Here is a 25,545-nt window from a genome sequence, read left to right on the forward strand (position 1 = left end):
AACTATGTGTCTCGTTTTGTGCGTCGAGAAAATTGTTCGATTGAGGTTTGGTGGTCATTTTGTCCCTTATGGGTCAAAGTTGAGGTCCAAATTGAAAAAGAACCGAAACCGCCTCGTTTTGCATGCCGGACATTAATTTTAAATGAAAGTTAAGAAACTAACAGTTTTATAGTTCATAAGATTACGTTTGCAAAATAACAATAGTTAATGGCCATTTTTTATCATATAATAAGATCACATGGTTGCCAATGAGAATTTTCAAAAGTACATGGTTACCAGTTGAAAAATTCCTTTTTTTATCTTGGGTGAGATGCGGCTTCGTAAATACTCCCTCCGTTTCCTAAAGATCTTCCCTCTTTCCGTTTAAGGTGTTTCCAAAAGATCTTCCCTCTTTTGCTTTATTCCTTATTTGGCAAAACAAATTTCCCTATTTACCATCTCATGTCACTATCATATAGTCCACCATTACATTATTAATTCAATTTTATTCCATTTCTCTCTCCTACTTTAACCCCTCTTTATTTGTTTATTTATCTTAACTCCTTTCTCTCTCCTACTTTACTCACACCATGCCCCACACAATTTGATTTTCCTTGGTATCTGTAGGAACAGTAAGTGGGAAGATCTTTAGGAAACAGAGGGAGTATAATTTTAGTTTTTTTAATATACTCTTACTTTCTCTGTATTTTATCTATATCATTTGCTCTACATTAATTGGTTGTATTGTTAATGGTGGAGAAGAGAAAGTGGGGAAGTCGACTAAGGGAGAGAGATGTGATGTCGGGGTCACTAAGGGTATGTGGGTTAATTAGATCAATTAGTGTAAACAAGTTTTAGAACATGAAATAACAAATTTTAGAAAATGAAATTCAACCTAAATAAAATCGAACTTCGGTACTTTTGATAAATTCGTTAAACTTGGAAAGAATCTCTATTGAATTCATGTAACTTTGTTGCTTTATATATGAAGTACTTTGTTGAATTTTGTTTTGAATTTGATGGAGTTTATTTGAGGAGAGAGAATGGGTATTCTTAAGCAGTTGAAAATGGACATCTTGAGAAAAGATAACAAACATGATTCATTCTAAATTGGTTGAATCTTTTATGAACAATTTAGTTGCACTTATGAAGAACTTGATTGAAGTTGAACTTGAAGCTTCAACTAAGTCTACTTGAGCAAAGAAAATAGGTATTCTTGAGGAGAGAGAATCACTCTTCTCCAAAAAAGAGAGAAACGAAATAAATTCGAAGTTAACGAATGCGAGCTAAATAGTTTGAATTCCAAAAAATTTAATGAAGAATTTAATATAATTTGTGAAGAAATTGGTTGAATTTGAGTTTGAAACTTTAATGGAGTATTTTTTAGAAGAAGACATAATTTAGAACATATCACTTAATTTATAGAGTATAGGATATGCTCTCACATAAAAAAGTATTTTCACATAAAGGAGGTGTCATATATATATATATATATATATATATATATATATATATAATATATATATATATATATATATATTATATATAATATATATATATATATATATATATATATATATATATATATATATATATATATATATATATATATATATATATATATATATATATATCATTTTTTGTGCACGCTGTGCGTAAGTGTCATATTAACGGTTTTTCTCAATTAGTTATTCATGAGTGTTGCAAAATTTAATATGGACAAACATTTATAATTATTTAAGTATATTTTTCTTAAAGCAATATTTCGTTGGTTTTTTTAGTTATTCATCATTATTCAAATATGGTATTGAGAGAATGAAACATAAAGCAGACGAAATTAAAGCTTGTGCTAAAATAAAGTGCAAGAATTTGTGTATCAGGTTCAATCGTTGAATATTAATAAAGTAAAAGCGTTTGATTTATATAATAGAGACTAGTGAATAACAATCAACACTTAGGTTTTAAAAATATTATAAGTATAATTATTGTAACAACACCCCCAAAATCCATACATGTCTAAACTACGTCGCATTGACTTTGGGAGTGTTACCGCCGCGGTGAAACGCAAGGCTTGTTGAAAAGAAACATTTAACTTAAATCATTATTATGAAAACTAAAATGCAGCGGAAATAAAGATGTAACTACAACTCGGGAATCATCAACGACCCCTTTCTATTTAAACCACAACTAAATAAATCATAATAGTTCTATATTGTTTAACCAAAACGCTTTAAGGTTTAAAGACTATAAATATCCCCCGTATGCTCAATCTCATGCAGCAACACCAGCACACCTAGTCTGCTCTCCATTGTAACATCAATGGTTCATCACAGGTCAACAAACAACACAATAACATACAATCAGTTATGCTGAGTACATAGTTAAACATTGAGATAATATATATTAAGCATAAACAAAACAATAAGAATCGTTCCTATACATGATACTACAATAGTATTTGTAACACCCCCACGACTCCTCCTTTTATAAACTAGGAGAAATTGCGGGAGTTGTTATGCCACGCATGATAATACGTAAGGCTAATCAGATAATACAGCGGAAGTCTTTTAAGATAAACTGAAAATACTTTAATACAACGGAAATAAGAAAGTATGTAAATGAATTACAAACTCCGAGACTATCCCATACTAGTCCCATATTCAAAAGTCAAACCTTGACCCCATTGGTCAAGTAAAGTCAAATCTAAAATTCAAGATAACTTAAATAAGAAAGTACTCGTGTACTAAAACTCCCATCCAGATGCTTATGATTTCCATGCACATCAAGAACTTGTACCTGCAACTTCTTCTCTAAACTCTGCTCACCAAATGGATCATCACAGGGTTGTTGAGGAAAAACAACAACCAAAAGAAACAAAGAAACACATACATCAACAACGCTGAGTACATAACACAACTAACTAATGCGAATAATAATGCATGCAATCCTCAATCACTTCGGCTTGCTCTTCTTACGACTCTACATGCGACAAGCATATAACTGAACTTACTAAATCCTTTCTTTTATTATTATTTGGCAATGAACGGGCACCGTCCTCCTCTTGGAGTCATACGGGCTACTATTACTTGTGTAAGAGATCCCACACCTCTTACTAAAGTTCCATGAACTTTAAATAACTTGACTCGAGAAATTTAAGCTTGTTAGTAATGAACGAGGGTGAGAGTTAGCCTCTAGACTCAACATCTCAGAGATAAAGAATACGAGTGACACCTAGTCCACTCAAAGATCTTGATAATTGGAATTCCATAAACTTGCTTGATAAAATAAAAGCATTAACATCGTCATGCTAAGCTATATGCAGGAGTATAGTTTCACACTAACTCCCCCCTTATGTTCAATACTCATGGGGGATCCATCCCAAGAGTTTTATTGCCAAAGCCCATTATGTGAGACACAATCACAATAATACATCTAGCAAATAAATTAATTTCTTATCTTTCTTTAACAAGTGAATGCAACAAACACCATAGTTAACTCAATTCTAAATTCTTTGAGACCTTGCTCATCTTATTACTTTAATGACTCCATGAGTCCTTTTTCTTACTTTCTTAAGGATCCATGATCCAATCAATTGAGTCATTGCTCAATGATTCAACTACTTGTGAGTCCTTGCTCAATAACTTTAACTTGTGAGACCTTGCTCAATAACTTTAACTTGTGAGACCTCGCTCAATAACTTGAAACTTGTGAGACCTTGCTCAACAAAATATAACTTCTCATGAGACCTTGCTCAATAATATATATAACTTCTAATGAGACCATGTCAATAAAATATAACCTCAAATGAGACCATGCTCAATAAAATATTGACCTAAATGAGACCATGCTCAATAAAATATTCATAGGCAAGCCATAACTTCAAGAGTAACTTTAATAACTTTAATCATGCTCAAAAGCAATCAATCATCAATCACATGCTTTTCAAATATAGGAATAACTCAAAAGTTCCATTCCTAATCTCCTTTCTAAGTTCTCAACATATACTCAAACAATTTCAAGGCATAAGCCTCTCCTTACTCCTCATGCTCAATAAAATATATATATCCTTTGAAACTACTAAAGTCAAGGTCAAAGTGTATGTACCTTGATTACACAAAAATCAACAGTCAAAAGTTTGACTGGCTTTAATTATTCTTGAAACCTACCAACAATAAAGTACTATCAATTAGTACTTCCAACAACAATTCAAAGCTATTAATAATTAAAATCAGCATTTTAATATACATAATAAAGCGATTTTTCTGCAAATGCTTTAAAAACTATTTTTAAAGTCATAACTTGAAAACCTTTACTAGTAGGCAAAACCCACTACAAACTAATACTTAAAACTTCATAAAAACTACTAATTTACTTAATAAATTATTGCTGTAAATAATTAAAATAATAATAACAATTTCTTTTTTTTTTTTTACAAGTGGTTCAAAAACCACAAATCTCAAAAACTAACCCAACCGGCGCCACCACAAGCACCACCCACACCACCACTACGCGACGTGGCAGCGGCGCTCGTGCCCAGTCGCCGTCACCTACTACTGTGCGGCAGTGGCCAGCACTCCCGACGGAGCTCGCCGGCGAACCACCACCGTGGTGGCCGGAATTCGCAAGCAAAGAGAGGGGCGAGAAGAGAGAAAAAAATATGGAAGAAACCCCAAAAATTTCAGAAAAATCATTACCTCTTTGCTTCCCTTTGATATTTGCAAGATCTTCCTATAATTTTGAAAAACAAAACTAGATTAGAACTTGAATCTTTGAAGAAATTGCTTGAAGAAAACTTACTTGAGGAAGAACAAAGGTTTGAGAGGAAAAAAAAACCCACTTACTCCTTTTTGAGAAATGGTGGCTAGTGAAGAAGATGGAAAATGATGGGAAACTTTAGGTTTTCCCCCTTTTTATAGTGGTAGTTATTTTGGGTAAAAGACCAAAATGCCCTTACTCATCAAATTGTCAAAATACATTTGATGATAAATTTCCAAAATAATCTTCCTACTAATATTAATAAAATACTTTCTTGAAAATACTAAAATACTTCTTTGTGGAAATACTCAAATACTCTTTTGTTAAAATGACCAAAATACCCTTCTGCTCTTAAATACTGAAATTAAATAGCTTTAATAATTAAAAATGATTAAAACTATTTAGTTAAATATCTTAAAAATATGGGGGATTACAGTATTACATTCATTAATCTATACAAATATATTAAAAGGCATGCGAAAACAAGAAACTGTGCCACGTGGCCCTCTCCCTAAGGAGTTTTAGTTCATGTAATCCATGTACAAAAAAATATTAAGAAATTGCATAGTATAGGGTTTGATCCCAAGACCTCAAGTACATATGCTAAACTTTTAACCATTAGGCTATCTAGGTTGTATTGAGTGTTATTATCATAAAGTATTATATTAATAAATGAAATTTTTTCTTACCCGGGGCATAGCCCGGGACTAATAACTAGTTTTATAATTTAATTGGCAACGAAGATGCACCGTCATCTTACTAGAATCATACGGGTTACTTAATCCTTAATAGACAACTTGGTCTATTAGATGAAATGCAAATACGATTTTGTTCCGTCCCACATCCATCATCTTAGTATGCATACCCCCAAGATCGTACGGAACCTTCCGCCTTATCAAAATTCATAAGGACACTATTGTCGTCACAGTAGGCCTGCGTAGGAGTGTAGAACAAGTCCCACACTCCCCCCATTGTTCATCACTTGTGGGGAATCCAACTACAAGTTTATTGCCAAAATCCTTTCTTAGTATTGTGCATTCACACCACATTAAACATATACTCATTTAATGTTCTTTCTTAGATACAATACTCAATTCTATATTTCCTGTAACATCCTTGTTACACCATAGATCAAAGGATACAAATTCAATACTTTCCATGCTTATTATACAATAGAATTACACATTTAAATAACAACGCAGTCCAATTCACAAGTCATATAATTAAGAAATACATGTCGATTTCAAATCCATTCCATGCTACCAAACAATCTCAGCAATCACAATCATACAATCGTTCCCTATCGTGATTCGAGGTTCCAATGAAACAATTCATAACCTAACATTATACTCCCTCCGTTTCCTAAAGATCTTCCCTCTTTCAGTTTAAGGGTGTTTCCAAAAGATCTTCCCTCTTTTGCTTTATTCCTTATTTGGCAAAACAAATTTCCCTATTTACCCTCTCATGTCACTATCATATGGTCCACCATTACGTTATTAATTCAATTTTACTCCCTTTCTCTCTCCTACTTTAACCCCTTTTTATTTGTTTATTTATTTTAACCCCTTTCTCTCTCCTACTTTACTCACACCATGCCCCACACAACTTAATTTTCCTTGGTATCTGTAGGAACAGTAAGTGGGAAGATCTTTAGGAAACGGAGGAAAACTAGCATACGCAACTGAACTAGTACGCGTACGTACCTTGTAACGAAGAATCTTCGCTGACTATTTAAACGCTCTGCTTATGAAATTGGGACCTAATCGAATAAGGAAATATTCAGTGCTACGTCCTTGATATTATTAACATAGAACAACGTGACTAACTATATAAGACTTAGTATTTCAAAATATAAAAATAACTAATCTTGTTGTTCATTAATCTTTTTATCTTTTATAACTCTATTGAAATTAACGTCTTTTAAGAACCAATAACAATGTGCAAAGCTGATTTTAGTTAGCTTATAATATATCACCTTTACAAACTCCACTTAAATTTCAAATTTAGTTCCATTATTAACTTGTTTAATATATATGGCAAGTAGGAAAAAGAAGAAATTATTTTATATATATGACAATTTAAATTTAATTAAGGGTATATCCGATATTTATAAGAGGACACCATCTTCCTCCCCTCTTCACTTGTATAATAGAGATAAATTATAAAAATGGTCAAATGCAAGGTATGTGAATAATACAGAATGTAAACTGAAATAACTACTACAAAACTTATCTAGTATATGTGTTCAATATCATATACTTCCTCTGTTTTACATTAATTGCAACATTTTAATTTTAATGCATGTTCACTATTGCACAAATTTGATTATCTATTAGTTAAAGATATAGAAAGCTAATCAATTGTAAAACTGCATTATTGTAATAAAAATGTTATCCCTCTTCACTTGTATAATAGAGATAAATTATAAAAATGGTCAAATGCAAGGTATGTGAATAATACAGAATGTAAACTGAAATAACTACTACAAAACTTATCTAGTATATGTGTTCAATATCATATACTTCCTCTGTTTTACATTAATTGCAACATTTTAATTTTAATGCATGTTCACTATTGCACAAATTTGATTATCTATTAGTTAAAGATATAGAAAGCTAATCAATTGTAAAACTGCATTATTGTAATAAATCCAACAACTAATACTCCCTTCATTTTATTAAATATTTGCATAAGATAATGTTAGAAAAAAGAATCATGGAAAACCTAGTTTCGTAATCCCTCTCTTACTTTTTGGGATATCTCTATTACTTTGATACTTATCTTTTACTAACTTATACCTCTCGCTTACTTTTTCTTTGTCGAAATAAGGTAGTAGTTCCTCTAGGAAGAACTTTCCAAAAGAAAAAGGTTAAATATATATCAAATTATTTGGTACCAAACAACATAGAATGTTGTCTGTTTTTCCCTTTCTTATTTTTGGCAACTAAATATCTAGATGTGCAAATACATGTTTACGATATGCAACTAGTGTATGACTAGAGCAATACCCTGAGTGCTACTGTTTGCATTTTTGTATGGTTTGATTATTGTTCTTATTGTTTATGGAAATCATGTTATTTTCTTTCTGTCGTTTGTAATACCATGTAGTTTGTAAGTTATGAAATGGATAATCTTGACTGAAATTCAGCATCATTAATACTTTTGGGACAATAGAAATAGTCAAGTGCGTGTCAAACCAATAAGGAAAACATCGTGAAGTGCATATAGAAATTATTCTACAAACAATGCTCTTATTCGTTCTAGTTTCTAAGAATCATAATTTTTTGGGTTACTGCTTCGGTTGGATCTCTGCTATATGGTTGGCTACTTTTTGTTGGTTGAGTTGTCCTATTGATCTTCAACTCTGCATTTTTGTTATATGTATAATACAGGTGTTAGTTTTTGTAATGGTTGTGTAATCCTTTGTATTGATTTTATGAGTGTAGTTGTCTTACATAGTGTTTTCGTTCCTCTACTTTTTCGTGGTCTTTTCTGCTTCTTCATTTCGGCTTGGTTCACCAAGGACTTGACTTTCTTTGTGCGTGTCTTCTCCATTGTCATCGATTACTTGGATTCCTTGGCTTCCCGTGTCTATAACTGTAGGAGTTTTGCATTTACCATGTTTACATCTCAGCCTTTCTCTTACAATTAATTGTGTACAACAATAAATTTTATTTTGTTGGTCTGTACTTTTTGAGTGCTTGCCACTTCTTTGTGTTGGTGCTCCTCGTATGACTTTTCTAGTTCGTATTTTGTCTCAAATGTTTGGCAAATAAGTTCAATTGTCTCACTCCTTGTGTTGAGCTTGACCCTAAACGCAAATTATTTTTAGACACAAATATGTAGTCGATCTATCACCTGCTCATAGCTTTATCCTACAATGTATTTTTTATGTCGGTAATTATGAAGTATCATCTGTGTGAGAGGGATTATTACGATGTCTACTAATTTTCAGTATTACCTTTTTCTACAAGTCCAACAAGTTGTCACTGGGATCTCAATAACTCTTTCAACTTTCTTATCAAATAATGCGAGTGCAGTGGTTTACATGCAATTCTGTCATCAATGTCAACTGTTAGAAGATACCTGTAGTTGTCAGCAGGTGAACATAATAATTCATTAGTCATGAGATTGGAGGAGAGCTGACTCAAGCTTTGCATAAAACACTAGTTAAATAGCTCTTGTAGCTTTCCTTTTAATGTATAAGATCATCATAAACAAAAGCATCCTTAAGTTTTTAGTAACATTATGTTGTACTGATTAGTGTTCATGATGTGGGTAAGACTCTAAGAAATAAAGTTGATTCACAATGATCATTTTGGTTTATTATTAATGCTTAGTAAATGGAGACTTATTGAAATAAGGCCAACAACTTGTATTTAGTGGTTGTTTACTAATCATTGGGTATTTCACCACGATATCACACTTGGTATAGTGTGAAATCTCATCGATTTTCTTCTTACATGTGTTACAAGTGTTGTAATGCCATTTTTTGTGCAAATATATGCTTGTAATTATGGCAGTGCAAGTAAACCTATGCATCAGAGAAGAATCACGGCACCATGTACTATTGCTTAGCTATGGATATTATGACTGAAGATAAAGCAAAATGTCTTTGTGATCAAGAGCTGAATAATAATTGTTGATTATAAAATTAAATCTAATTTGCATAAATCAGAAGACATGAAACCTAATAAAAAAAAAGAGAGAAATAATCTCAATCTCTTAAAACTCCCCCCCCCCCCCCTTATGAAAGAAAAAGAAAGAGGAGCTCAAATAACCAAATCAACTTTGTTTATGAAGAAAAGCTAAGAAGACATCTAACAAACAGAAACTTTGAGCTCAAAAAATAATCACGCAAGTAACTCTTCTACTGATAGTTTGGTTCAGATTTATTCCATATATAGCCACATTGTACCTATGTAGAACCTTACTATCTCTACCCCCAGATAATGCAATCCACCACCACGACTCTACTGAAGGAATTTTACCCATCATATAATCGCACACCTAACTCCACTGCTGCACCTACCACTGTTGCCGCCAGGAATACCGTTCACACTTCCTACTTAACAATCAAAACTAGCAGTGTGATATAATCAACAATGTGACAAATCTTTCCATGAGACCACATTTCACTTGGTTATCCTCACTGTGGAATGTGATCACCTGTTACGAAGGATATAAAGGTTAATTAGGCAACAAAATTGATTGCACTGGACGACCTAGTAGCAGAGAAAAATAGGGCCTCTTTTGCTAAGTATCCCTTGATGAAGTAGCACTTTCCATGCTCTTTACTAGTGTAACAACTGATAACATTTGGTGCTCAAGGGTTTCTCCAAATGAAAAAATGTTGTACGCAATAAAATCCCCTTCCTACCTTTATTCTCTCATAAAGTCAGCAAATAAAACACTACGAAAAACACTATGCAACCCAAGATCTAGATTGAACTATGCACCCCAACCCCCAGATAATGCAATCCACCGCCATGTCTGTCCTAGACGAATGTTACCCTACACATATTCACATGAATTTTTTTAAAGGAAAACAATTGTAAGGAGTCTCAATATCATTGTTCTCAACTGGTGAGTTCCATAATCAATGTTTGGCTTGTGACTAATATTTTCGATTTTCAATTATCACAAATCATTTTTTGATCTTATTAAATTCATACCAAAGGAAAAGAGAAAACGATGGACACATTACCTTGCAAATTTTATTGATTCGACAAATCCTTTGAAAAAAACCAAGACAAAACCAATCAGTTAAAACAAAAGAGAATTGAAAATAAAGTCTAATATATCCAAATATATATATAAAAAAAGTATGCCACATTAACTAATACCTTCTTGAAGAGAAAAATAAAAGTTCGGAGATCATACAATAATTATCATACAATTTTAGAGAGAGATAATATAGGGAGATCGAAAGAGGGGGGGGGGGGTAGATTTCAATTACAAACTTATGCAATTACTGAATTGATAATTGAACTTCAATATACAATGAGAATATTAATAGGATTTAGGAGTGATTAGAGAATTAAGTTATACATGCAATCAAGGGATTCGTGCTAAGATTAACACTGACTTTCTTTATAGGCGTTACCCTTTGGCTTTTGATCTCCATCTCTTGATCCGTATTCTCGACCAACAACAATGAAATTAGATTAGCAGCAACAGAGAAGAAAAATTTGTATCGCAAGCCCATTAATTACGAAGTAGAGGAGTGTAATATTCCTGATGAATTTCAAAAGTGGAGATGGAGCAACGGGATGACTGCAAAAGAGAAAAAATAAATTTTATGGCTGCAAGTAGGCGTTGTCTACTGCAAAACTAAATTCTTGACAACCGATATTGATAATCTTGTGGAAATATGAATCATTCAAAGATGTTAGATCAGATGGTGAGTCTTCAGAAATCCTTACTTGAGATCAGGGATTCGAGCATATATAATTTCTAAATAATGATCATCTGACTTATTGTTGGTTAATCGAACACGAGGCATAATTCTAATGGCAGAAGGAGGGTGTCATGTGACGCATCGACGTTGTCAAGCTAGCACAAATTTTAATATATTTGTATAGATTATACATTTTGGATGTGCAGACATAATAATTGGTTGTAGAAATATAGTATTATTAAAACCGTTATTAAGTAGATACATAACTAGTTTCAAATTTTCATAGAAATCGGAGTTGGTTCAAGTAGTGAATTTTTTCATCTTCCCCAACAAAGTCTAGGGTTCAATTAACGAGGGGGTTGGGGTGTACGACTAGTAATGGACCTCTGGACAAGGGCCATGTGCGGGGCAACCCAGAGAAATTATTTTTACCTATCTTAAAAGTAACTAGTTTCAAATTTATATATTTATTAGAACCAGTGGATCAGTCCATAATCTTTTCTAAAAAGATGTAGAATTATTATAAAGGGTTAATTGGCTAGCACAACACAAACTATAACTCAACGAACTTTAACTTGAGGTGTAATTCATAGCATAAATGTGATCGGAGGTCGGATATTCCGTCGTAAATCTAGAATATAGAATTTTTTTACTCTATTCTTTTTTCCTTTTTTTCCCTCCCCTTTTTATTCTTTCTCATCCCCTATCTACTTCAAACCCTTATTGGATTTCCTCTTTTTATTCCGCCGGAGAACTAGAATCTTAAATATTTTATAAATTTTCCCTTTTATTCTTTCCTCCTCTTCCTCCTCCTCCTCCTCATACTCCTCCTCCTTCTTCTTCTTCTTCTCCTCTCTCAACATCCATTGTCATTTACCGAGATTTGTTTTGTTGAATCAATTCACTCAACTCAATCTCGAAAAGTAGTATGAAAATGACAAGATCAAATTTCCTACCTTCTTGCCTCCCCCACAATTTCCTCCCTCAATTTCGGGCCCCCCTCCTACAATCCCCAATTTGATTTTGACACTATTGGCTGTGATTGCGGTGAGATCTACAATGAGGGTGATTGCTCTTAATTTGCATTGAGAGATGTTAAATATTACACCACTGCACTAGTTTGGAGGAGGAGTGAGGAGACAGGGTTTGAAGCAGGGGAGGAGATTCGCTAAGGGTTTGAAGTAGGTAGGGTAGGAGAAAGAATAAAAAGAGGAGGGAATAAAAAGAAAAAAAAGAAGAAAAAAAGATTCAAGATTCTAGATTTCCAACGGAATCTCCGACTTCTAATCACATTTATGCTATGCATTGTATCTTGAGTTAAAATTCGTGTTACGAATTACTCCCATCAAAAGTTGTGCTGCTCAGTGCACTTGAGCTATAGTTGGTAAAATGTGAAATTCTAGTTTGATGATAGTAGCAATCGGGCCAAATCCCCCCACCCAAGGTGAAGTTAGAAGTCATAAGGGTGAAGAGATAGAGATGGGCCCACAAATATGTTTGTGGTTTCTTCGGGATTTGGAAAGGGATCACATGAAAATCAAACCATTCCTCCTCCTACTCCCCCCAACCCCAATTCCATCATTCAATCAATCAATCGCTTAACCTCAAGAGTTAGGACTTACAACTTAGGAGCAACCAAGCAACACCCATAACTTACTTCCCCATTTTCATTATCTTCTTCCTTCAATTTCTTTCTCCGCCGTCTTCCGTAAGCTTCAATTTCTTCTTCTTTCTTCCCAATTTGTTAATCATGCTTTTATTATATGCTTACTCAATCGATTTTTTTTTTTTTTTTTTTGCTGTTTCTACAGTATTAGATCCTGATAAGATAAACACCTCATTTGTGTTTGGTTTGCTTTATTTGATTTCAGGAGGTGATCTATGGCTTCTAACTCACCAAATGATGTGCCCGCAGGTCAGTCAATCCATTTATATTATATGACTACTTATTTCATTATTTCATCTATTTCATATGTAATATATATCTTGTTGTTCAAATAATGTTCACTCTATTTGTGCAAAGTTCGCTCAATTGTCCATCAATCATCATCACATTTTTGGTTTTACCTAGGTTTAGTGATTTTGTATGCTTATGTTGTAAATATGTTTAGTAGTTGGTATGTGGATGTTTGCTTGCTTAAGTCGTAGTTGGTTGGTGATGTACTCTGACCATCTCCCATGGTGTTTGTGAGAAGTTCAGAGGCATATGCTTTCGAATCACCTTTTTTCGTAAAGTCATTGATGGTTTTTTTCCCGTTTACTCGTTTTCTGTGGATTCAAAGGGAGTGGGTTTGTTTGTAATATTTGAATGAGGACATCTTATTCTTGTGCTATGTGCTCTTTCCTTGCTGGCTTTGGTAAAAAAAAAAGATAATAGAAGTAGTTTATCGGAGTGTATTGATCTTTGTTTCTGCGTTGTTGGTGGCAAACTGTGAATATACTCAAGTGGGAAGGACTATGAATTAGTTTTGGGAAAAGATATTAGTGCTTCACATGCTTGCTTTACAATTTCATTCACTAGCCTGGTGGGTATTATGTTAAATTGTGATTCTTCTCTTGAGGACAGGTGCCCAAGAGCCCAAAAGTTCTGCAACGGAAGCATCCTCTGAGCAGCCACAATCAGGACAAAGCACATCTTCTCCTGCTCCTGGAGCTGCAATTCCGCCAAATCCTTTTGATTTCTCAGCTATGTCAGGCTTGCTTAATGTACATTGCTCTCCCTCTTTTACAATACTTTGTCATGTTTCCATGTATAAATTAACTCATTGCATGTGGTATAATAGCAGTTGTTGGGATAATGTCTGTATTGTCACCCTCCCTTGCTCTTAGACAAAGTGGTTTGAATTTGCAGCACCTAGAATTTAGTTATGTTACTTTTATTGTTTTCAAGTATCCATGACATATGCTTTTTATGGTGACAAGGATATGGAATCCTTATCCGACAATTCAAAGTCTGAGCTTATAAATTATACTAAATGAATGTAGAGAGTGGGATAGAGAACAAAAAATAATGTGATATAGAAAAATAGGCTTGAGATGATTTTAATAAGAACTAGCTACCTCTTGCTATGGTAAGAAGGTAGGAAGAGAAGAAAGCTTAAGTGCTAGTAAAAAGGAAGTAGCTAAGAAGATAGAATAAGGCTTAGCTTTTCGAATAAGCCATTATCTGTATTTATAATATGATAAGCACATACAAAAGTCTTTTGACATCAGGATTATGTCTCATCAATGCTAATACACATGTTCAGATTTAGGATAGTTTCCTCGTGTTCAAGTTCTAACATGTTGGATACTTGGATATGTACTTGTGCTTGACACTTGTTTACGTATATGAGATACATTGATCTACTGAAGATCTTACTGCTGTTCTTTGATGTATATTATGATGTCATGAATGCAGGATCCAAGCATCAAGGAACTGGCTGAGCAGATAGCTAAAGACCCTGCATTCAACCAGATGGCTGAGCAATTGCAGAAAACCTTTCACGGGGGTCCTGTTGAGGAACCACAGTTTGATCCTCAGCAGTATTACTCTACTATGCAGCAGGTGATGGAGAATCCTCAGTTTATGGCCATGGCGGAACGTCTAGGTGGTGCTTTAATGCAGGTGAGCTTGCATTATTTACTGGAAGTAGTGTTTTTAATTTAAGACAAAAACATGAAATCATGTTGGTTGATAATCGCCTAGGATCCATCAATGTCTGGGATGCTCGAAAATTTGGTCAATCCAGCCCAAAAAGACCAGCTAGAAGAACGAATGTCTCGTATTAAAGAAGATCCAGCATTGAAGCCTATATTGGAAGAGATAGAGACTGGTGGTCCTGCTGCTATGATGAGGTTGGTTTTTTAACTCTTGTCTTTAAATAATTCTTCAACCATTCTCATTACTCTAATCATTTTGCTATGCTTATATTAGGTATTGGAACGATAAAGACGTTCTCCAAAAGTTGGGTGAGGCTATGGGTCTAGCAGTTACGGGAGAAGGAGCTACATCTACTGAGCGTTCTGTACCAGATGAGTCAGAGGAAGGTGGAAATGAAGAAGATGAGTCGATTGTTCATCACACTGCTAGTGTTGGCGATGTGGAGGTAAAGATAACTCATAATTCATAATGACTGTTTACCATTCTATGTTATTCTAACCTGAGTACTTGTCTTCAACACAATCTCCCAGTGTTAAGTCGTAATCTCCATGTTTCTAAGTCTAGAATAAAGTATCAAAATTTCCATTGCCATCATGTCAGAGCATCACAGGATCCATCTCAGGTACTTGAGGTGAAGTGAAGAGCCAAGTAATGTAACAACCTTCTGCTTATAAAAGAAGATGCTACTGGGTGTTCAGTGTCTGTGGAAATTAAGTTTGTTCGATTACTTCCTAAAACATGAACTGGATAAGAGAAACCTGTGTATTTAATATTTATTGATGATCATGTGAATCCAAATCTGGAGATGTTCCCTTGGTTGATGGAAGGGCTTCTGATAGGTCCAAATAAGCAATCAATTATGTGTAACTCCTTTTTGTATCTTTCAAATTTACTCAAATGCCTTCTAGAAGACTGAAAACTGGAGCTCTTATCCTGTGCATTGCAGGGTTTGAAGAATGCATTGGCTGCTGGTGCTGATAAAGATGAAGAGGACTCTGAAGGCAGAACAGCATTGCATTTTGCTTGTGGATACGGGGAGGTATGTTAACACTGTAAGCTAAATATTTTTTAAATCAGTTTGCTGTTCTGATTAATCCCTGAAGTAGTGCTTGATCTTTGTGCCTACCTTCCTTTCGTCGGCCTTGACATGGGCAATTGACCACCTCTATTCATAAGAAAGAATGATCCGGCTTTATAGGATAACAAAACACCGGAATGGGTGAATAGCGTATCTATATAAATTATATTTGGTTTGAATTCTTAACGCAAATTAGAGATACAGAGAAAGTACGTTTGTAAACGGATCTAAAAATTGGCTCTCTCTGTATTCAAGAACCTTATGGATATTAAGCCCTCATTTATCATCTACAATGCCTTCATCGTGCTTAGCTGTAGAGCTGATCCTTTGTGTTTATCTAGTGAGTCTGTCCAGACTTGCAACATCAACCTCAATAATGAAAAAGACTTTGTCTATCTTGTCACCGAAAACCTTCCTCTATTGACAGAACATCATTTATATTGTGGAACTGGAGGCAGGATTGCGGACTACATCTGTATAGTCATACTTCCTCTTTTTCAACAAGAGAAAATTTACTTCTTGTGATAGATGATACAGGTAAAAATACAGAAATACTGGGACACTTTGATTTCGACAATGGTAATTACACATCAAATACTAGTCAATTATCATTTTCTTTAAGCATAACCTTTGCTATTTTTTTTTATCAAGATGGAAAGTCCTTTTAAAATAATTCAGACGCCTATTTACATCCCTCTCAGCTCATTTTATCCTTTTCAGTAATTATGGAAACTAATGGAAATGAGAGCCTACAATGGGGAAGTAAGTTATTTGTACAAGAAGCTGACATTGCTTCTCTCTGCTGGTCCTGCATTGACACATATGGTGAAAATACTTAGAAGCTGTATATATACATGATTGTTAAGTAGGATCGTGATTGATCAATGTCTTTAAATGGATGTATGGAGTTCTGTTAGTGACTTTGTTGTGAGTTATCTGAAGAGTAGCAGTATTATCAAAGAAAGAGTTCATATAATTTGGAAGTGATTCCATTCTAGTTTGATTGCTTGTGTCAATTTGTGGTAAATGAGTTGGATTCTGATGGGGTGCTTCTATTTCAGGTCAAGTGTGCTCAAACTCTTCTTGAGGCTGGAGCAAAAGCAGATGCATTGGATAAGAACAAAAATACTGCACTTCACTATGCAGCTGGTTACGGGAGGAAAGAGTGTGTAGCGCTTCTGCTGGAGAATGGTGCTGCTGTGTAAGCCCAGGATTTCCCTTGTTTGATTCTTTGTTTTTTCTCGAAGTTGGTTGTTTGCAGCAGCTTATAAGATCATATAAATTGCTTTGTGCAGTACTCTCCAGAATCTGGATGGAAAGACCCCGATTGATGTTGCCAAACTGAATAATCAACACGAGGTGCTCAAGTTGTTGGAGAAAGATGCATTTCTGTGATTTTGATGGCGTCTTAGCGGGGAAATCAATTATACTTCTATGATGTTATGGACAACTGAGTGGAATTGCATTACATTCCATGGGGAAATGGGGTGGGTTTGTAATTGCCTATTATAGGCCATAGATACAACTTCCTCAATGCCATTGCTGCTACTCAGCGTGCTGTTAGATATTTGGTATTTTGCTACATTTGTTGTTCATGTGTGCCATATTCGAAGTTCTTTTGTCTCGAATATTCAGATTATTGTTCATGGCTTATTTTACTGATATCTTCTTATTACACTCTGCTTGTTTTGTTTCTAAAGTGTAGATTTAGAATCCCATTAAAGTTCCTCTAAACAAAAATCCATTAAACTTCTACTTGATTTATTAGTTGTGCTCTCTTTTTCCGAAAGTGAATACATGTTTAAAACGCAACCTTTGAGTCCCTGTAACTTTTTAGGTATATAGGTTGATAATCTTTCTATAGTCCATCTGAATATCATCCAAACTCTTTCCTTAAAGTTGAAAGTATTGTCTTTATCATGTCAACACTTATTTCTTACTTAGTTTCAATCTTCTCTTTATTCACTCTACATCTTATTTTTTTAGCAGTGCATGTGCGGCTGGCCACACACAAAATTATAGGTGTGGCCGCGTGCGATACCTTGTTAGTTCGTTATCTCATTTTCAAATGGTCATATCTCACTTATATCTCATCGGAATCGAGCTTTTGACCAGGTGTTGGAAAACTATCGAGCCAAATTTTCATCTTCAACTTAAATCTTTCCAAAATATTAAGTGTGATGTGAGATAATACCTTTTAAAGTTGATCCTTGTGCAAAAATCTTTATGAACAAATGAAGTTATTCTTATGAGCAAATGGAGTTACTTGTATGAATATATGGGAATGGTTACTCTTAGCAATAAAATGACGATGTTACTTGATCAAACAAAGAATCATATAATTAAACACTCGTATGAAAAAATGAAGTTACTTTTGTGAAAATTTGAAGTTACTAGTATGATTAAATAGGGTCATCTTATTATTTAGTGAGGTTACTTGTATGAAAAAACAGGGTTAGTTTAATGAACAATTGGAGTTGCATGATTAAATAGTTAAAAGAGGTAGTTTTTATGAGTATGAGGTTACTTGTATGAAATAATGGGGTTACTCATATGAAAAAATGGGGGTTACTTGTACAATTAAATAGCATGATCGTTGATTAAACAAGGTCACTCTTACGAACGAATGAGGTTACTCGTATCAATAAATAGGGTTTGCTCTAATGTATGAATGGAGTTACTCATTTGGACAAATGAGGTTACTGATCCGTTTACCCTTATGAATAAAGTTACTCGTTTGAATAAATGCGGTTACTTTTGTGAACCTTTGGGGTTACTCGAATGGTTAAATGAGGTTACTCGTATGATTTATTGAAGTTATTTGTATAAATAAATGAGATTTACTAGTATGAATAAATGAGGTTACTCATATAATATTTTAAGCTTACACGTAACAATAGAAATGGTTACTCTTATAATATTTCAAACTTACACGTAACAATAGAAAGTGTTACAAAATTGGGTTACTTATGTGAACAAAATGAGATTACTCATATGATTAAATGGGGTTACTGGTATGAATAAATAGGGATACTGCTTATGAACGAATGAGGTTATTCGTATAAATAAATGGGGGTTACTTGTGTGAATGATTGGAGTTACTGATATGAATAAATAAGGTTACTCATAAGATTGAACCGGATTACTCATATGATTAAAATAGGTTACTCATAAAATTAAACTAGGTTACACATATAATTATAATGACTACATATATTACTTATTTTAAATTTGTTAAATTGGTAAATAAGTTGTTAACCAAAAAATAAAAATAACCCTGCTTCATCTAGCTTGGCAAAATTGAAACTAAACCTACCCCACAACTCCACTAGTGATGGCCACGGGTGCGGGTTGGGCGGGCGGGCCGGACCGTAGGCCGTAGCGTATTGGGCTGAGATTTCACGGCCCACGACCGGACCGTAAAATTCATGGGTTGGACGAGCTAATCCGCAGGCTGAAAAATCTTTGCCCATACCGGTCTATTACCGATTTTCACGGTTCGGAAAACGGTTCGTGGATCTAGTGGGCTGGACCGAATTGGCGGGCCAACCTGAGAATCTTTTTTCAAAATTACTTAATCATTGAAATTATTCATTATTGTTACATAAATTTTCTAAAATGAATTAAAATATATTCAATTATTAATATTGATGAATAATTTCATTATTTTAAAATTTGATTGAATTATAATATATGCAATTTGATTAAAATATATACAATTTGATTAAAATATACACAATTTGGTTCAATATTTACTTGGATTAGACTGGTCCGGTTCATGGGCCGGACTAGACCGATTTTGTGATCTAGGCTGTGCGGTTTTAGTAGCAAGCTTTAGTAGATTGGGCTTAGGAAATTTGGCCCACAACCCACCCACCAATTTCATGATTCGAGCAACCGGATACATATAAAAAAAATAATCAAGGAATTAAGATTAACTCAAGTGGTAAACTCTCCCATTTTCGAAAATCTAGGGTTTAATTCCTATCCCAAGCATTTATTTGGGATTTAAGAGGGGGTTGGGAGGTGTCTAGCTTGTAATGAACCTCTAAGTGGAGGCCCGAGACAGCCCAGAGAAATTCTTCTTACCAATTGTTTTTTAAAAAAAATATTAAAAAATAGTCACGTGGAATTCAATGATTTCTCTCATATTTGAAAATGTTAATGATATAAAATGTGAGTAGACAATATGAAGAAACTGTTAATAAAAGAACCCTAAATATTACCATTGCCTCCATAGCATAGTGGTAGTGCGTTCGCTTCGTAAGCGAGAGGTCGCGAGTTCGATCCTCGCTGGGGGCTATAATTTTTAATTTTTTATATGTCCTAGCTAGCAATAAGAATTAGCAAACAATAAAACGTGAAAAATCAGTCATCTCTAAACAGTACTCGGCTAACTTGTTCACCCTTGACAGTTAACATCCTCTAATCCTTCTCCCTCTACCACTAAATAAACATTAGCAAATTAGCAATGGGAGGGAGATGAAGGAAGAAATTAAAGGGAAATCGCTAGAAATCAAAAGGAAAAATAGTTACTTCCTGTCCATATGTTAGCAGTACTGCAACTCACAGCAAGACACCGGAATTAAAGTGGTTAGTTGTGGTGACCATATGGCTCGAAACTGGTAACAGAATTAGCAGCCGGCCCTCCAGCAGCGACAGTAGCAGCAGCAGTAGGAGGTTGCGGAGGCCCAACTGTAACTGTATCAGACACACCAGCAGCAGAAGCTTCTTTCAAGTATCCATTCACAGATGACGGCCCTGGCCCTCCATAATAGCCTGGATGATGAGGATGAGGCGGCGGTGGTCCAATGTGAAAGACTGGTCCATAAGCTGCATACTGATCCATGGCTGCCCTACTCAGTTTAAGGAGTGGCTCACAAGTGCGGATGGAACCACGTTCCCCCTCCAGCTCCCTGTAGCGGTGCAAGTAAAGTGTTAGTGGCTCAATGTAGTCGTCGAAGCCCAGCTTGCTCATGGCCCATAGCACATCTTCTGCGGTTATGGTCTTACGTTGCTCCCTCTGGCACCTCTCGTTTGCTTCCCCTGTTATAAAGCTTATGTACTCTGACACACACTCCTGCAATGATTTATTTAGTAGTTGGGACAGGAACTGATTGGATCTGAAGTATATAATGTTTATTAGATGTAGATAATAATAGAATGTACCTGGATTGTTTCCTTAGCATCATCAGATATTTTTGCATGGGGTGGAAGAATCTTGCGCATGATGCGTATGACATTGGCGATAGGCATAAAACGATCCTGCTCCCGCACTGTGCACTCGTTGTTATCGGTGTCAGTTGATGCTGAGTGATTATTGTGGTTGCTATGACTTCCATTGTTAAAGTTAGCATTATTATTGTTGTTGTTGCTGCTGTGATTGGTCATGTCATGGGATGACACCACTTTCCCATTGCTAGTTGCTCGTATGTGGTTCATCTCAGCTGCAGGTAGCGCCTCCGATGAAAGTCTCATTTCTGTGGGAAACAATCAGAAACATATACTCAAATGTCATATCACTTGCTGGTTCAAATTCATCTAGTTTATGTTCTATTATATATCAGTACTCTTATTTCTACAAAAATAGAGCTAATCTGTTGCTGTTTACATACACGCATAGGGTTGCATTGATGTTTACATGCACACAATAAACCTTAATAAATCTTTCCACTTAACTTTAAAGGCTCAAAATAACTTTCTCACAGTCTTCAACACACAATTTTGACCAACGATATCTTTTATCATGTATTAGTAAATACAAGTATCATATAAAAAGTTAATATTTTAATAACCCACATTTGGACAGATCCAACAAGATCCCACATGATAATAGTATTTGATTCGAGTTTTCTAGTTTGATCCCCTAGACAGTGAAAATAAAGTTGTCTAATAACATGCTGAATTTTGGCATAAGACATGAAACTACATTTTATTTTTCAGAACACAAAAAAGTTGAAGAAAAACATGAAAATGAAAGACTAAAATCCAAAAAGGATAGCTCATTTGAAACAAAACATACACTGGTAATTTTTGAGCTTTCATACTCTTATTTGTTTGGTCATTTGTAGCCCTCCAAATGAGAAATAATAGTCTCAGGTATACCACGCTTACGGTTCTCCCGTATATATCTTAGAAAGTGTACACTTCCAAACCGCAAAAAAGAAGAAGACAACTTAATGATGAACAAGTTCAAAGGCAACATTTTCAATAAGAACAAGAAAAACAGACGAAAAATCAGGTACAAGGAAAGCAAAACACGGAAGTTCGTAGTGTTCATTGCTGGCTATACCAGATTCGAACACGCCACGCCTTCCAATCCTTATTCCACATATACTCATATATAGTACTACTACATATGTATTCGCAAAATGATGAATCTAAATGCGCTAAAAGGAGTAAAAGAACTATATTAATTAGTAAATTAAGGAAGATAAATATTAATTAAAAAAAAAACTAGGTGAGTCAAGGAAAAAACTTTGACTATACCTTGGTACTCTATCACTAGAGAATTAGAGATAGAGATAGACATTAATATTTAGTAGAGTCAATTATCTTTAGACAGTATAAATTTCTAGTGGGTAAATGTATCAATCTTAATGAAAGTTGAATGTTGATCACTCCGTATATATTTTGTAAGGTAAAGAGGATTGAGATTCTTCTTATAAGTGGTGAGAATCGAACCTGTCACAAGGGTAGAAGGAGGACCTTATAACCACTGGGCCAATCTTGATTATCTGATGACTCCGTATATGTGTAATAAATAAATTATACAATTTTCTAGGAAGAACTTTTACAATTCCCATGCTGCTTTATATCAATTATCAACCAAACAAGAAAAGAAACCACAAATTTAATTTGTATAGGATAGATCCCTTTATCACATGATGTTTTAATTTGATCTAGTTTTCTACAAAAATGTAGTCCTCCGTTTCAAAATGTTGTTCCTATTCTTGACTCTAAAAAAGATTCAACAAAAGAAAACGGAGAGAGTAGTTAAATCTGGTGAATTTTCATTTTACATGCATGGATGGAGTTGCATTGATATTTACATGCATGCAGTCGGAGTGATTTTGATCTACTTAACTAATCATCCCTCAGTCCCTCTTAATCAAAAGTTACTAGCTATAATATACCATCACGTAGTATATTTATATTTACTCAGAAATAATGTGTACAAGAATATAGTACTCTTATCACTAAATCTGCTGAATGTAAATCTTATTACATGCATGTAGTTAATTACTCGCATTCATATTTATCCTGCAAAGTGCAAACTACATCTAATTTGAAATCATGCAGATTGCAGAGTAGTGTGTCAAAGAATTAATGAAAGAAGAGTAGACTCACCCAACACTCTTTCTCGGTTACTCCAATTCTGCATTATATATATGTATCTATCTGGTTATTTAAACAAACCTTGTAAAATTTGTAAGATCAGAGTTCACGTACTATATCGTCGAAAGAGTTTGATTTGTGCAGACTAATCTTCTCCTGAAAATTCCAGAAAATCTAAGTATTGAGATGGAAAGTAGGAATGCATGAATCTAGAGAGAGAGAGAGAGAGACAGAGAGTGTTGTAAGTTGTAATGAAGTGTTAAAAAAAGAGAGAAATGTAAGTAAGAGAGAGAGTGTGTGTGTGTTGGTAATTTCTGCATTTTAAAACGGATCATTCTCTCTCTAAAATATCCCTTTTAACTTTGTTTTTTGGGGTTATGTATAGTACAGCTGTAGAAGACTGCATGGAAGCCAAATGGTTAATATTTGAAGATTTTCAGTAAATTTACTCACCCCCATTGGCTTTGGCTCTATTCTCTCTATTAGCTTTATAAGTATTTATGTTTTTACCACATGAATCGATGCATGCAATGTGATTGGCCCTATTCAAATTCCATCATCTGTTAACTACCTTTTACTACTCCATCTATTTCATAATATTATGCTGGTTGTTTTTCTCTATTAAGTCAAAGCTTAAAATTTTTGATCAAATATTTTCACTAATATATTAAAAAAGAAAGCAAGACACTACATTATGAAAAAAAAGAGTACTATTTTTTATCGTGGTAAAAAATCATTTCTTAAACAAAAAATAAATAACAAGTGGATGTAGGCTATGTTCAGTTCACCTTATTTTTACTTATTTCAGATCTAATCAGATCAGATAAGATCAGAGCAGAAAAAATAAGTTCAGATCAGATCAGATTTAAAAATTATTATTTCTATTAATTATCTTTCATTACATATTAGTAAAAATTAAAATAATTGAATATTAATAAAGTACTCATTGAGACGAATCAAACAAGACCCCACATGACTATATTTTTTCTTATATATTGAGAAAATCTAAAAGATAAGATCTTGTAATCAGATCAGATCAGAAAAAAATAAGTTCAGATCAGATAAGTTTAGATCAGAAAATTTCAGGTGAACTAAACATAGTCGTAGGCTATGTTCAGTTCACCTTATTTTTGCTTATTTCAGATCTAATCAGATCAGAAAAAATAAATTCAAATCAGATCTGATCAGATCATGCTTATGTTTAAAAATCATTATTACTATTAAATATCTTTCGTTACATATTAGTAAAAATTATAATAATTGAATATTAATAAAGACCCCACATGACTATATTTTTTCTTATATATTGAGAAAAATCTAAAAGATAAGATCTTGTAAATCAGATCAGATCAATTCAGATCCGATCAGAAAAATTAAGTTCAAATCAAATCAGATCAGGTAAGTTTTAATCAGAAAATTTCAGGTGAACTAAACATAGCCGTAAATATAGTACTGATAGTGATCGAAATATCGTTAGATGAGGTACCAAATACAAATAGGAATTGTTTTTTTGTCTACCCAACATATATAAATACTTCCTCCGTTCTGTTTTAAATGAAAAATTAAGCAAAATGACACTATTCATTGATCAATTTTGACTCCAATTTATCGCCATTATATAAAGAAAAACATAGTCAAGTGGGATCTTGTTAGATTCGTCTCGATGCATACTATCAAATTATAACTTTTTTATATTTTTTACGTGTGCACAACTAAAGATATTAATGATTAAAGAAGCGTGTTGGGTTGCGTGAAAAAGCAAACGTTTCATTTAAAACAGAACGGAGGAAGTATACCTATTTCACTATTCATATAGGCTGTAGAAATAGGAGGAGAAAATATATATGGCTCTAGCTAGGGAGATGGTAATGATGCATGGAAGTAGCCACTATCATCCATGTCTCGTTATCAGTGTGTGTGTCTGTGCTAAAATAAATTATATAGATTAAATTTTTTTAATGAATAGAAGAGACGGGAGACCAGGAGAATAGGAAAAGAAGAAAAACACCAAATAAAAATTAATCTCTTTAAATCTGTAATTAAATTTAGTATTTTTTTTAGACGGACAATTAATAGAATTGGACCCTTATATATTTAGAGACCCTGTATAGTTGCTCACCCTGCACATGACTTTAGTCGCTTGTTGGGATACATCAATATATGATTAATTTATACATGATGGGACTCATATTATTTGGCAAGCATTGAGTTGGCATCCGAATAGATAGGCCAAATCTTTGAAGAAATACTAGTGCTCATTAAGAGTGTGCAAAAATTCCGATCCGAAAGATCCAACCTGATTATCCGTTGATCCGGTCCGAAATTTCGGAAGTTCGATCCAATTTTTGTTTT

General features: G+C 34.0%; 2 protein-coding genes, 1 long non-coding RNA gene and 1 other non-coding gene across 6 annotated transcripts; 2 read left to right on the top strand and 2 right to left on the bottom strand.

Moving 5' to 3' along the window:
* Positions 1–2,450: 2,450 nt before the first annotated feature.
* LOC130589703 (uncharacterized) lies at positions 2,451–5,010 on the bottom strand. The gene is made up of 4 exons (XR_008967336.1): positions 4,821–5,010; positions 4,674–4,707; positions 4,084–4,141; positions 2,451–2,796 (listed from the first exon to the last, which is right to left on the bottom strand). It is a non-coding gene; the product is annotated as an uncharacterized LOC130589703 (long non-coding RNA).
* Positions 5,011–12,639: 7,629 nt separating this feature from the next.
* Positions 12,640–17,532, top strand: LOC104900796 (ankyrin repeat domain-containing protein 2B). The gene is made up of 9 exons (XM_010688316.4): positions 12,640–12,842; positions 13,006–13,049; positions 13,701–13,840; positions 14,535–14,741; positions 14,823–14,971; positions 15,051–15,222; positions 15,724–15,816; positions 16,917–17,056; positions 17,151–17,532. Exons 2-9 carry the CDS (start codon positions 13,016–13,018, stop codon positions 17,248–17,250), a joined length of 1,035 nt encoding a protein of 344 aa, XP_010686618.1. The 5' UTR covers positions 12,640–12,842; positions 13,006–13,015; the 3' UTR covers positions 17,251–17,532.
* A 2,521-nt stretch (positions 17,533–20,053) lies between these two features.
* Positions 20,054–23,559, bottom strand: LOC104900859 (nuclear transcription factor Y subunit B-6). Of its 3 annotated transcripts, none has more exons than XM_048634516.2 (3): positions 23,308–23,559; positions 21,025–21,335; positions 20,054–20,935 (listed from the first exon to the last, which is right to left on the bottom strand). In XM_048634516.2, exons 2-3 carry the CDS (start codon positions 21,331–21,333, stop codon positions 20,450–20,452), a joined length of 795 nt encoding a protein of 264 aa, XP_048490473.1. In that variant the 5' UTR covers positions 21,334–21,335; positions 23,308–23,559; the 3' UTR covers positions 20,054–20,449. The 3 variants fall into 3 exon arrangements, with proteins under 3 accessions (XP_048490473.1, XP_048490471.1, XP_010686691.2); XM_048634514.2 differs by having other exon boundaries at positions 23,206–23,559; XM_010688389.3 differs by lacking the exon at positions 23,308–23,559 and adding an exon at positions 21,878–22,263.
* Positions 20,086–20,157, top strand: TRNAT-CGU (transfer RNA threonine (anticodon CGU)). Its single transcript has one exon. It is a non-coding gene; the product is annotated as a tRNA-Thr (tRNA).
* Positions 23,560–25,545: the final 1,986 nt, after the last annotated feature.

The sequence above is a fragment of the Beta vulgaris genome, chromosome 8 (genome assembly GCF_026745355.1).
Source record: "Beta vulgaris subsp. vulgaris cultivar EL10 chromosome 8, EL10.2, whole genome shotgun sequence".
NCBI lineage: Eukaryota > Viridiplantae > Streptophyta > Magnoliopsida > Caryophyllales > Amaranthaceae > Beta > Beta vulgaris.

Excerpts from the sequence above, each read along its gene's own strand:
- LOC104900859 (XM_048634514.2), bottom strand. The coding sequence starts at position 23,239 with ATGCAGAATTGGAGTAACCGAGAAAGAGTGTTGG. Across the intron at positions 21,336-23,205 it reads TAACCGAGAAAGAGTGTTGG|AAATGAGACTTTCATCGGAG; the intron begins GTGAGTCTACTC and ends TGTTTCCCACAG. Across the intron at positions 20,936-21,024 it reads ATGCTAAGGAAACAATCCAG|GAGTGTGTGTCAGAGTACAT; the intron begins GTACATTCTATT and ends AAATCATTGCAG.
- LOC104900796 (XM_010688316.4), top strand. The coding sequence starts at position 13,016 with ATGGCTTCTAACTCACCAAATGATGTGCCCGCAG. Across the intron at positions 14,742-14,822 it reads TAGGTGGTGCTTTAATGCAG|GATCCATCAATGTCTGGGAT; the intron begins GTGAGCTTGCAT and ends ATAATCGCCTAG. Across the intron at positions 15,223-15,723 it reads CTAGTGTTGGCGATGTGGAG|GGTTTGAAGAATGCATTGGC; the intron begins GTAAAGATAACT and ends TGTGCATTGCAG.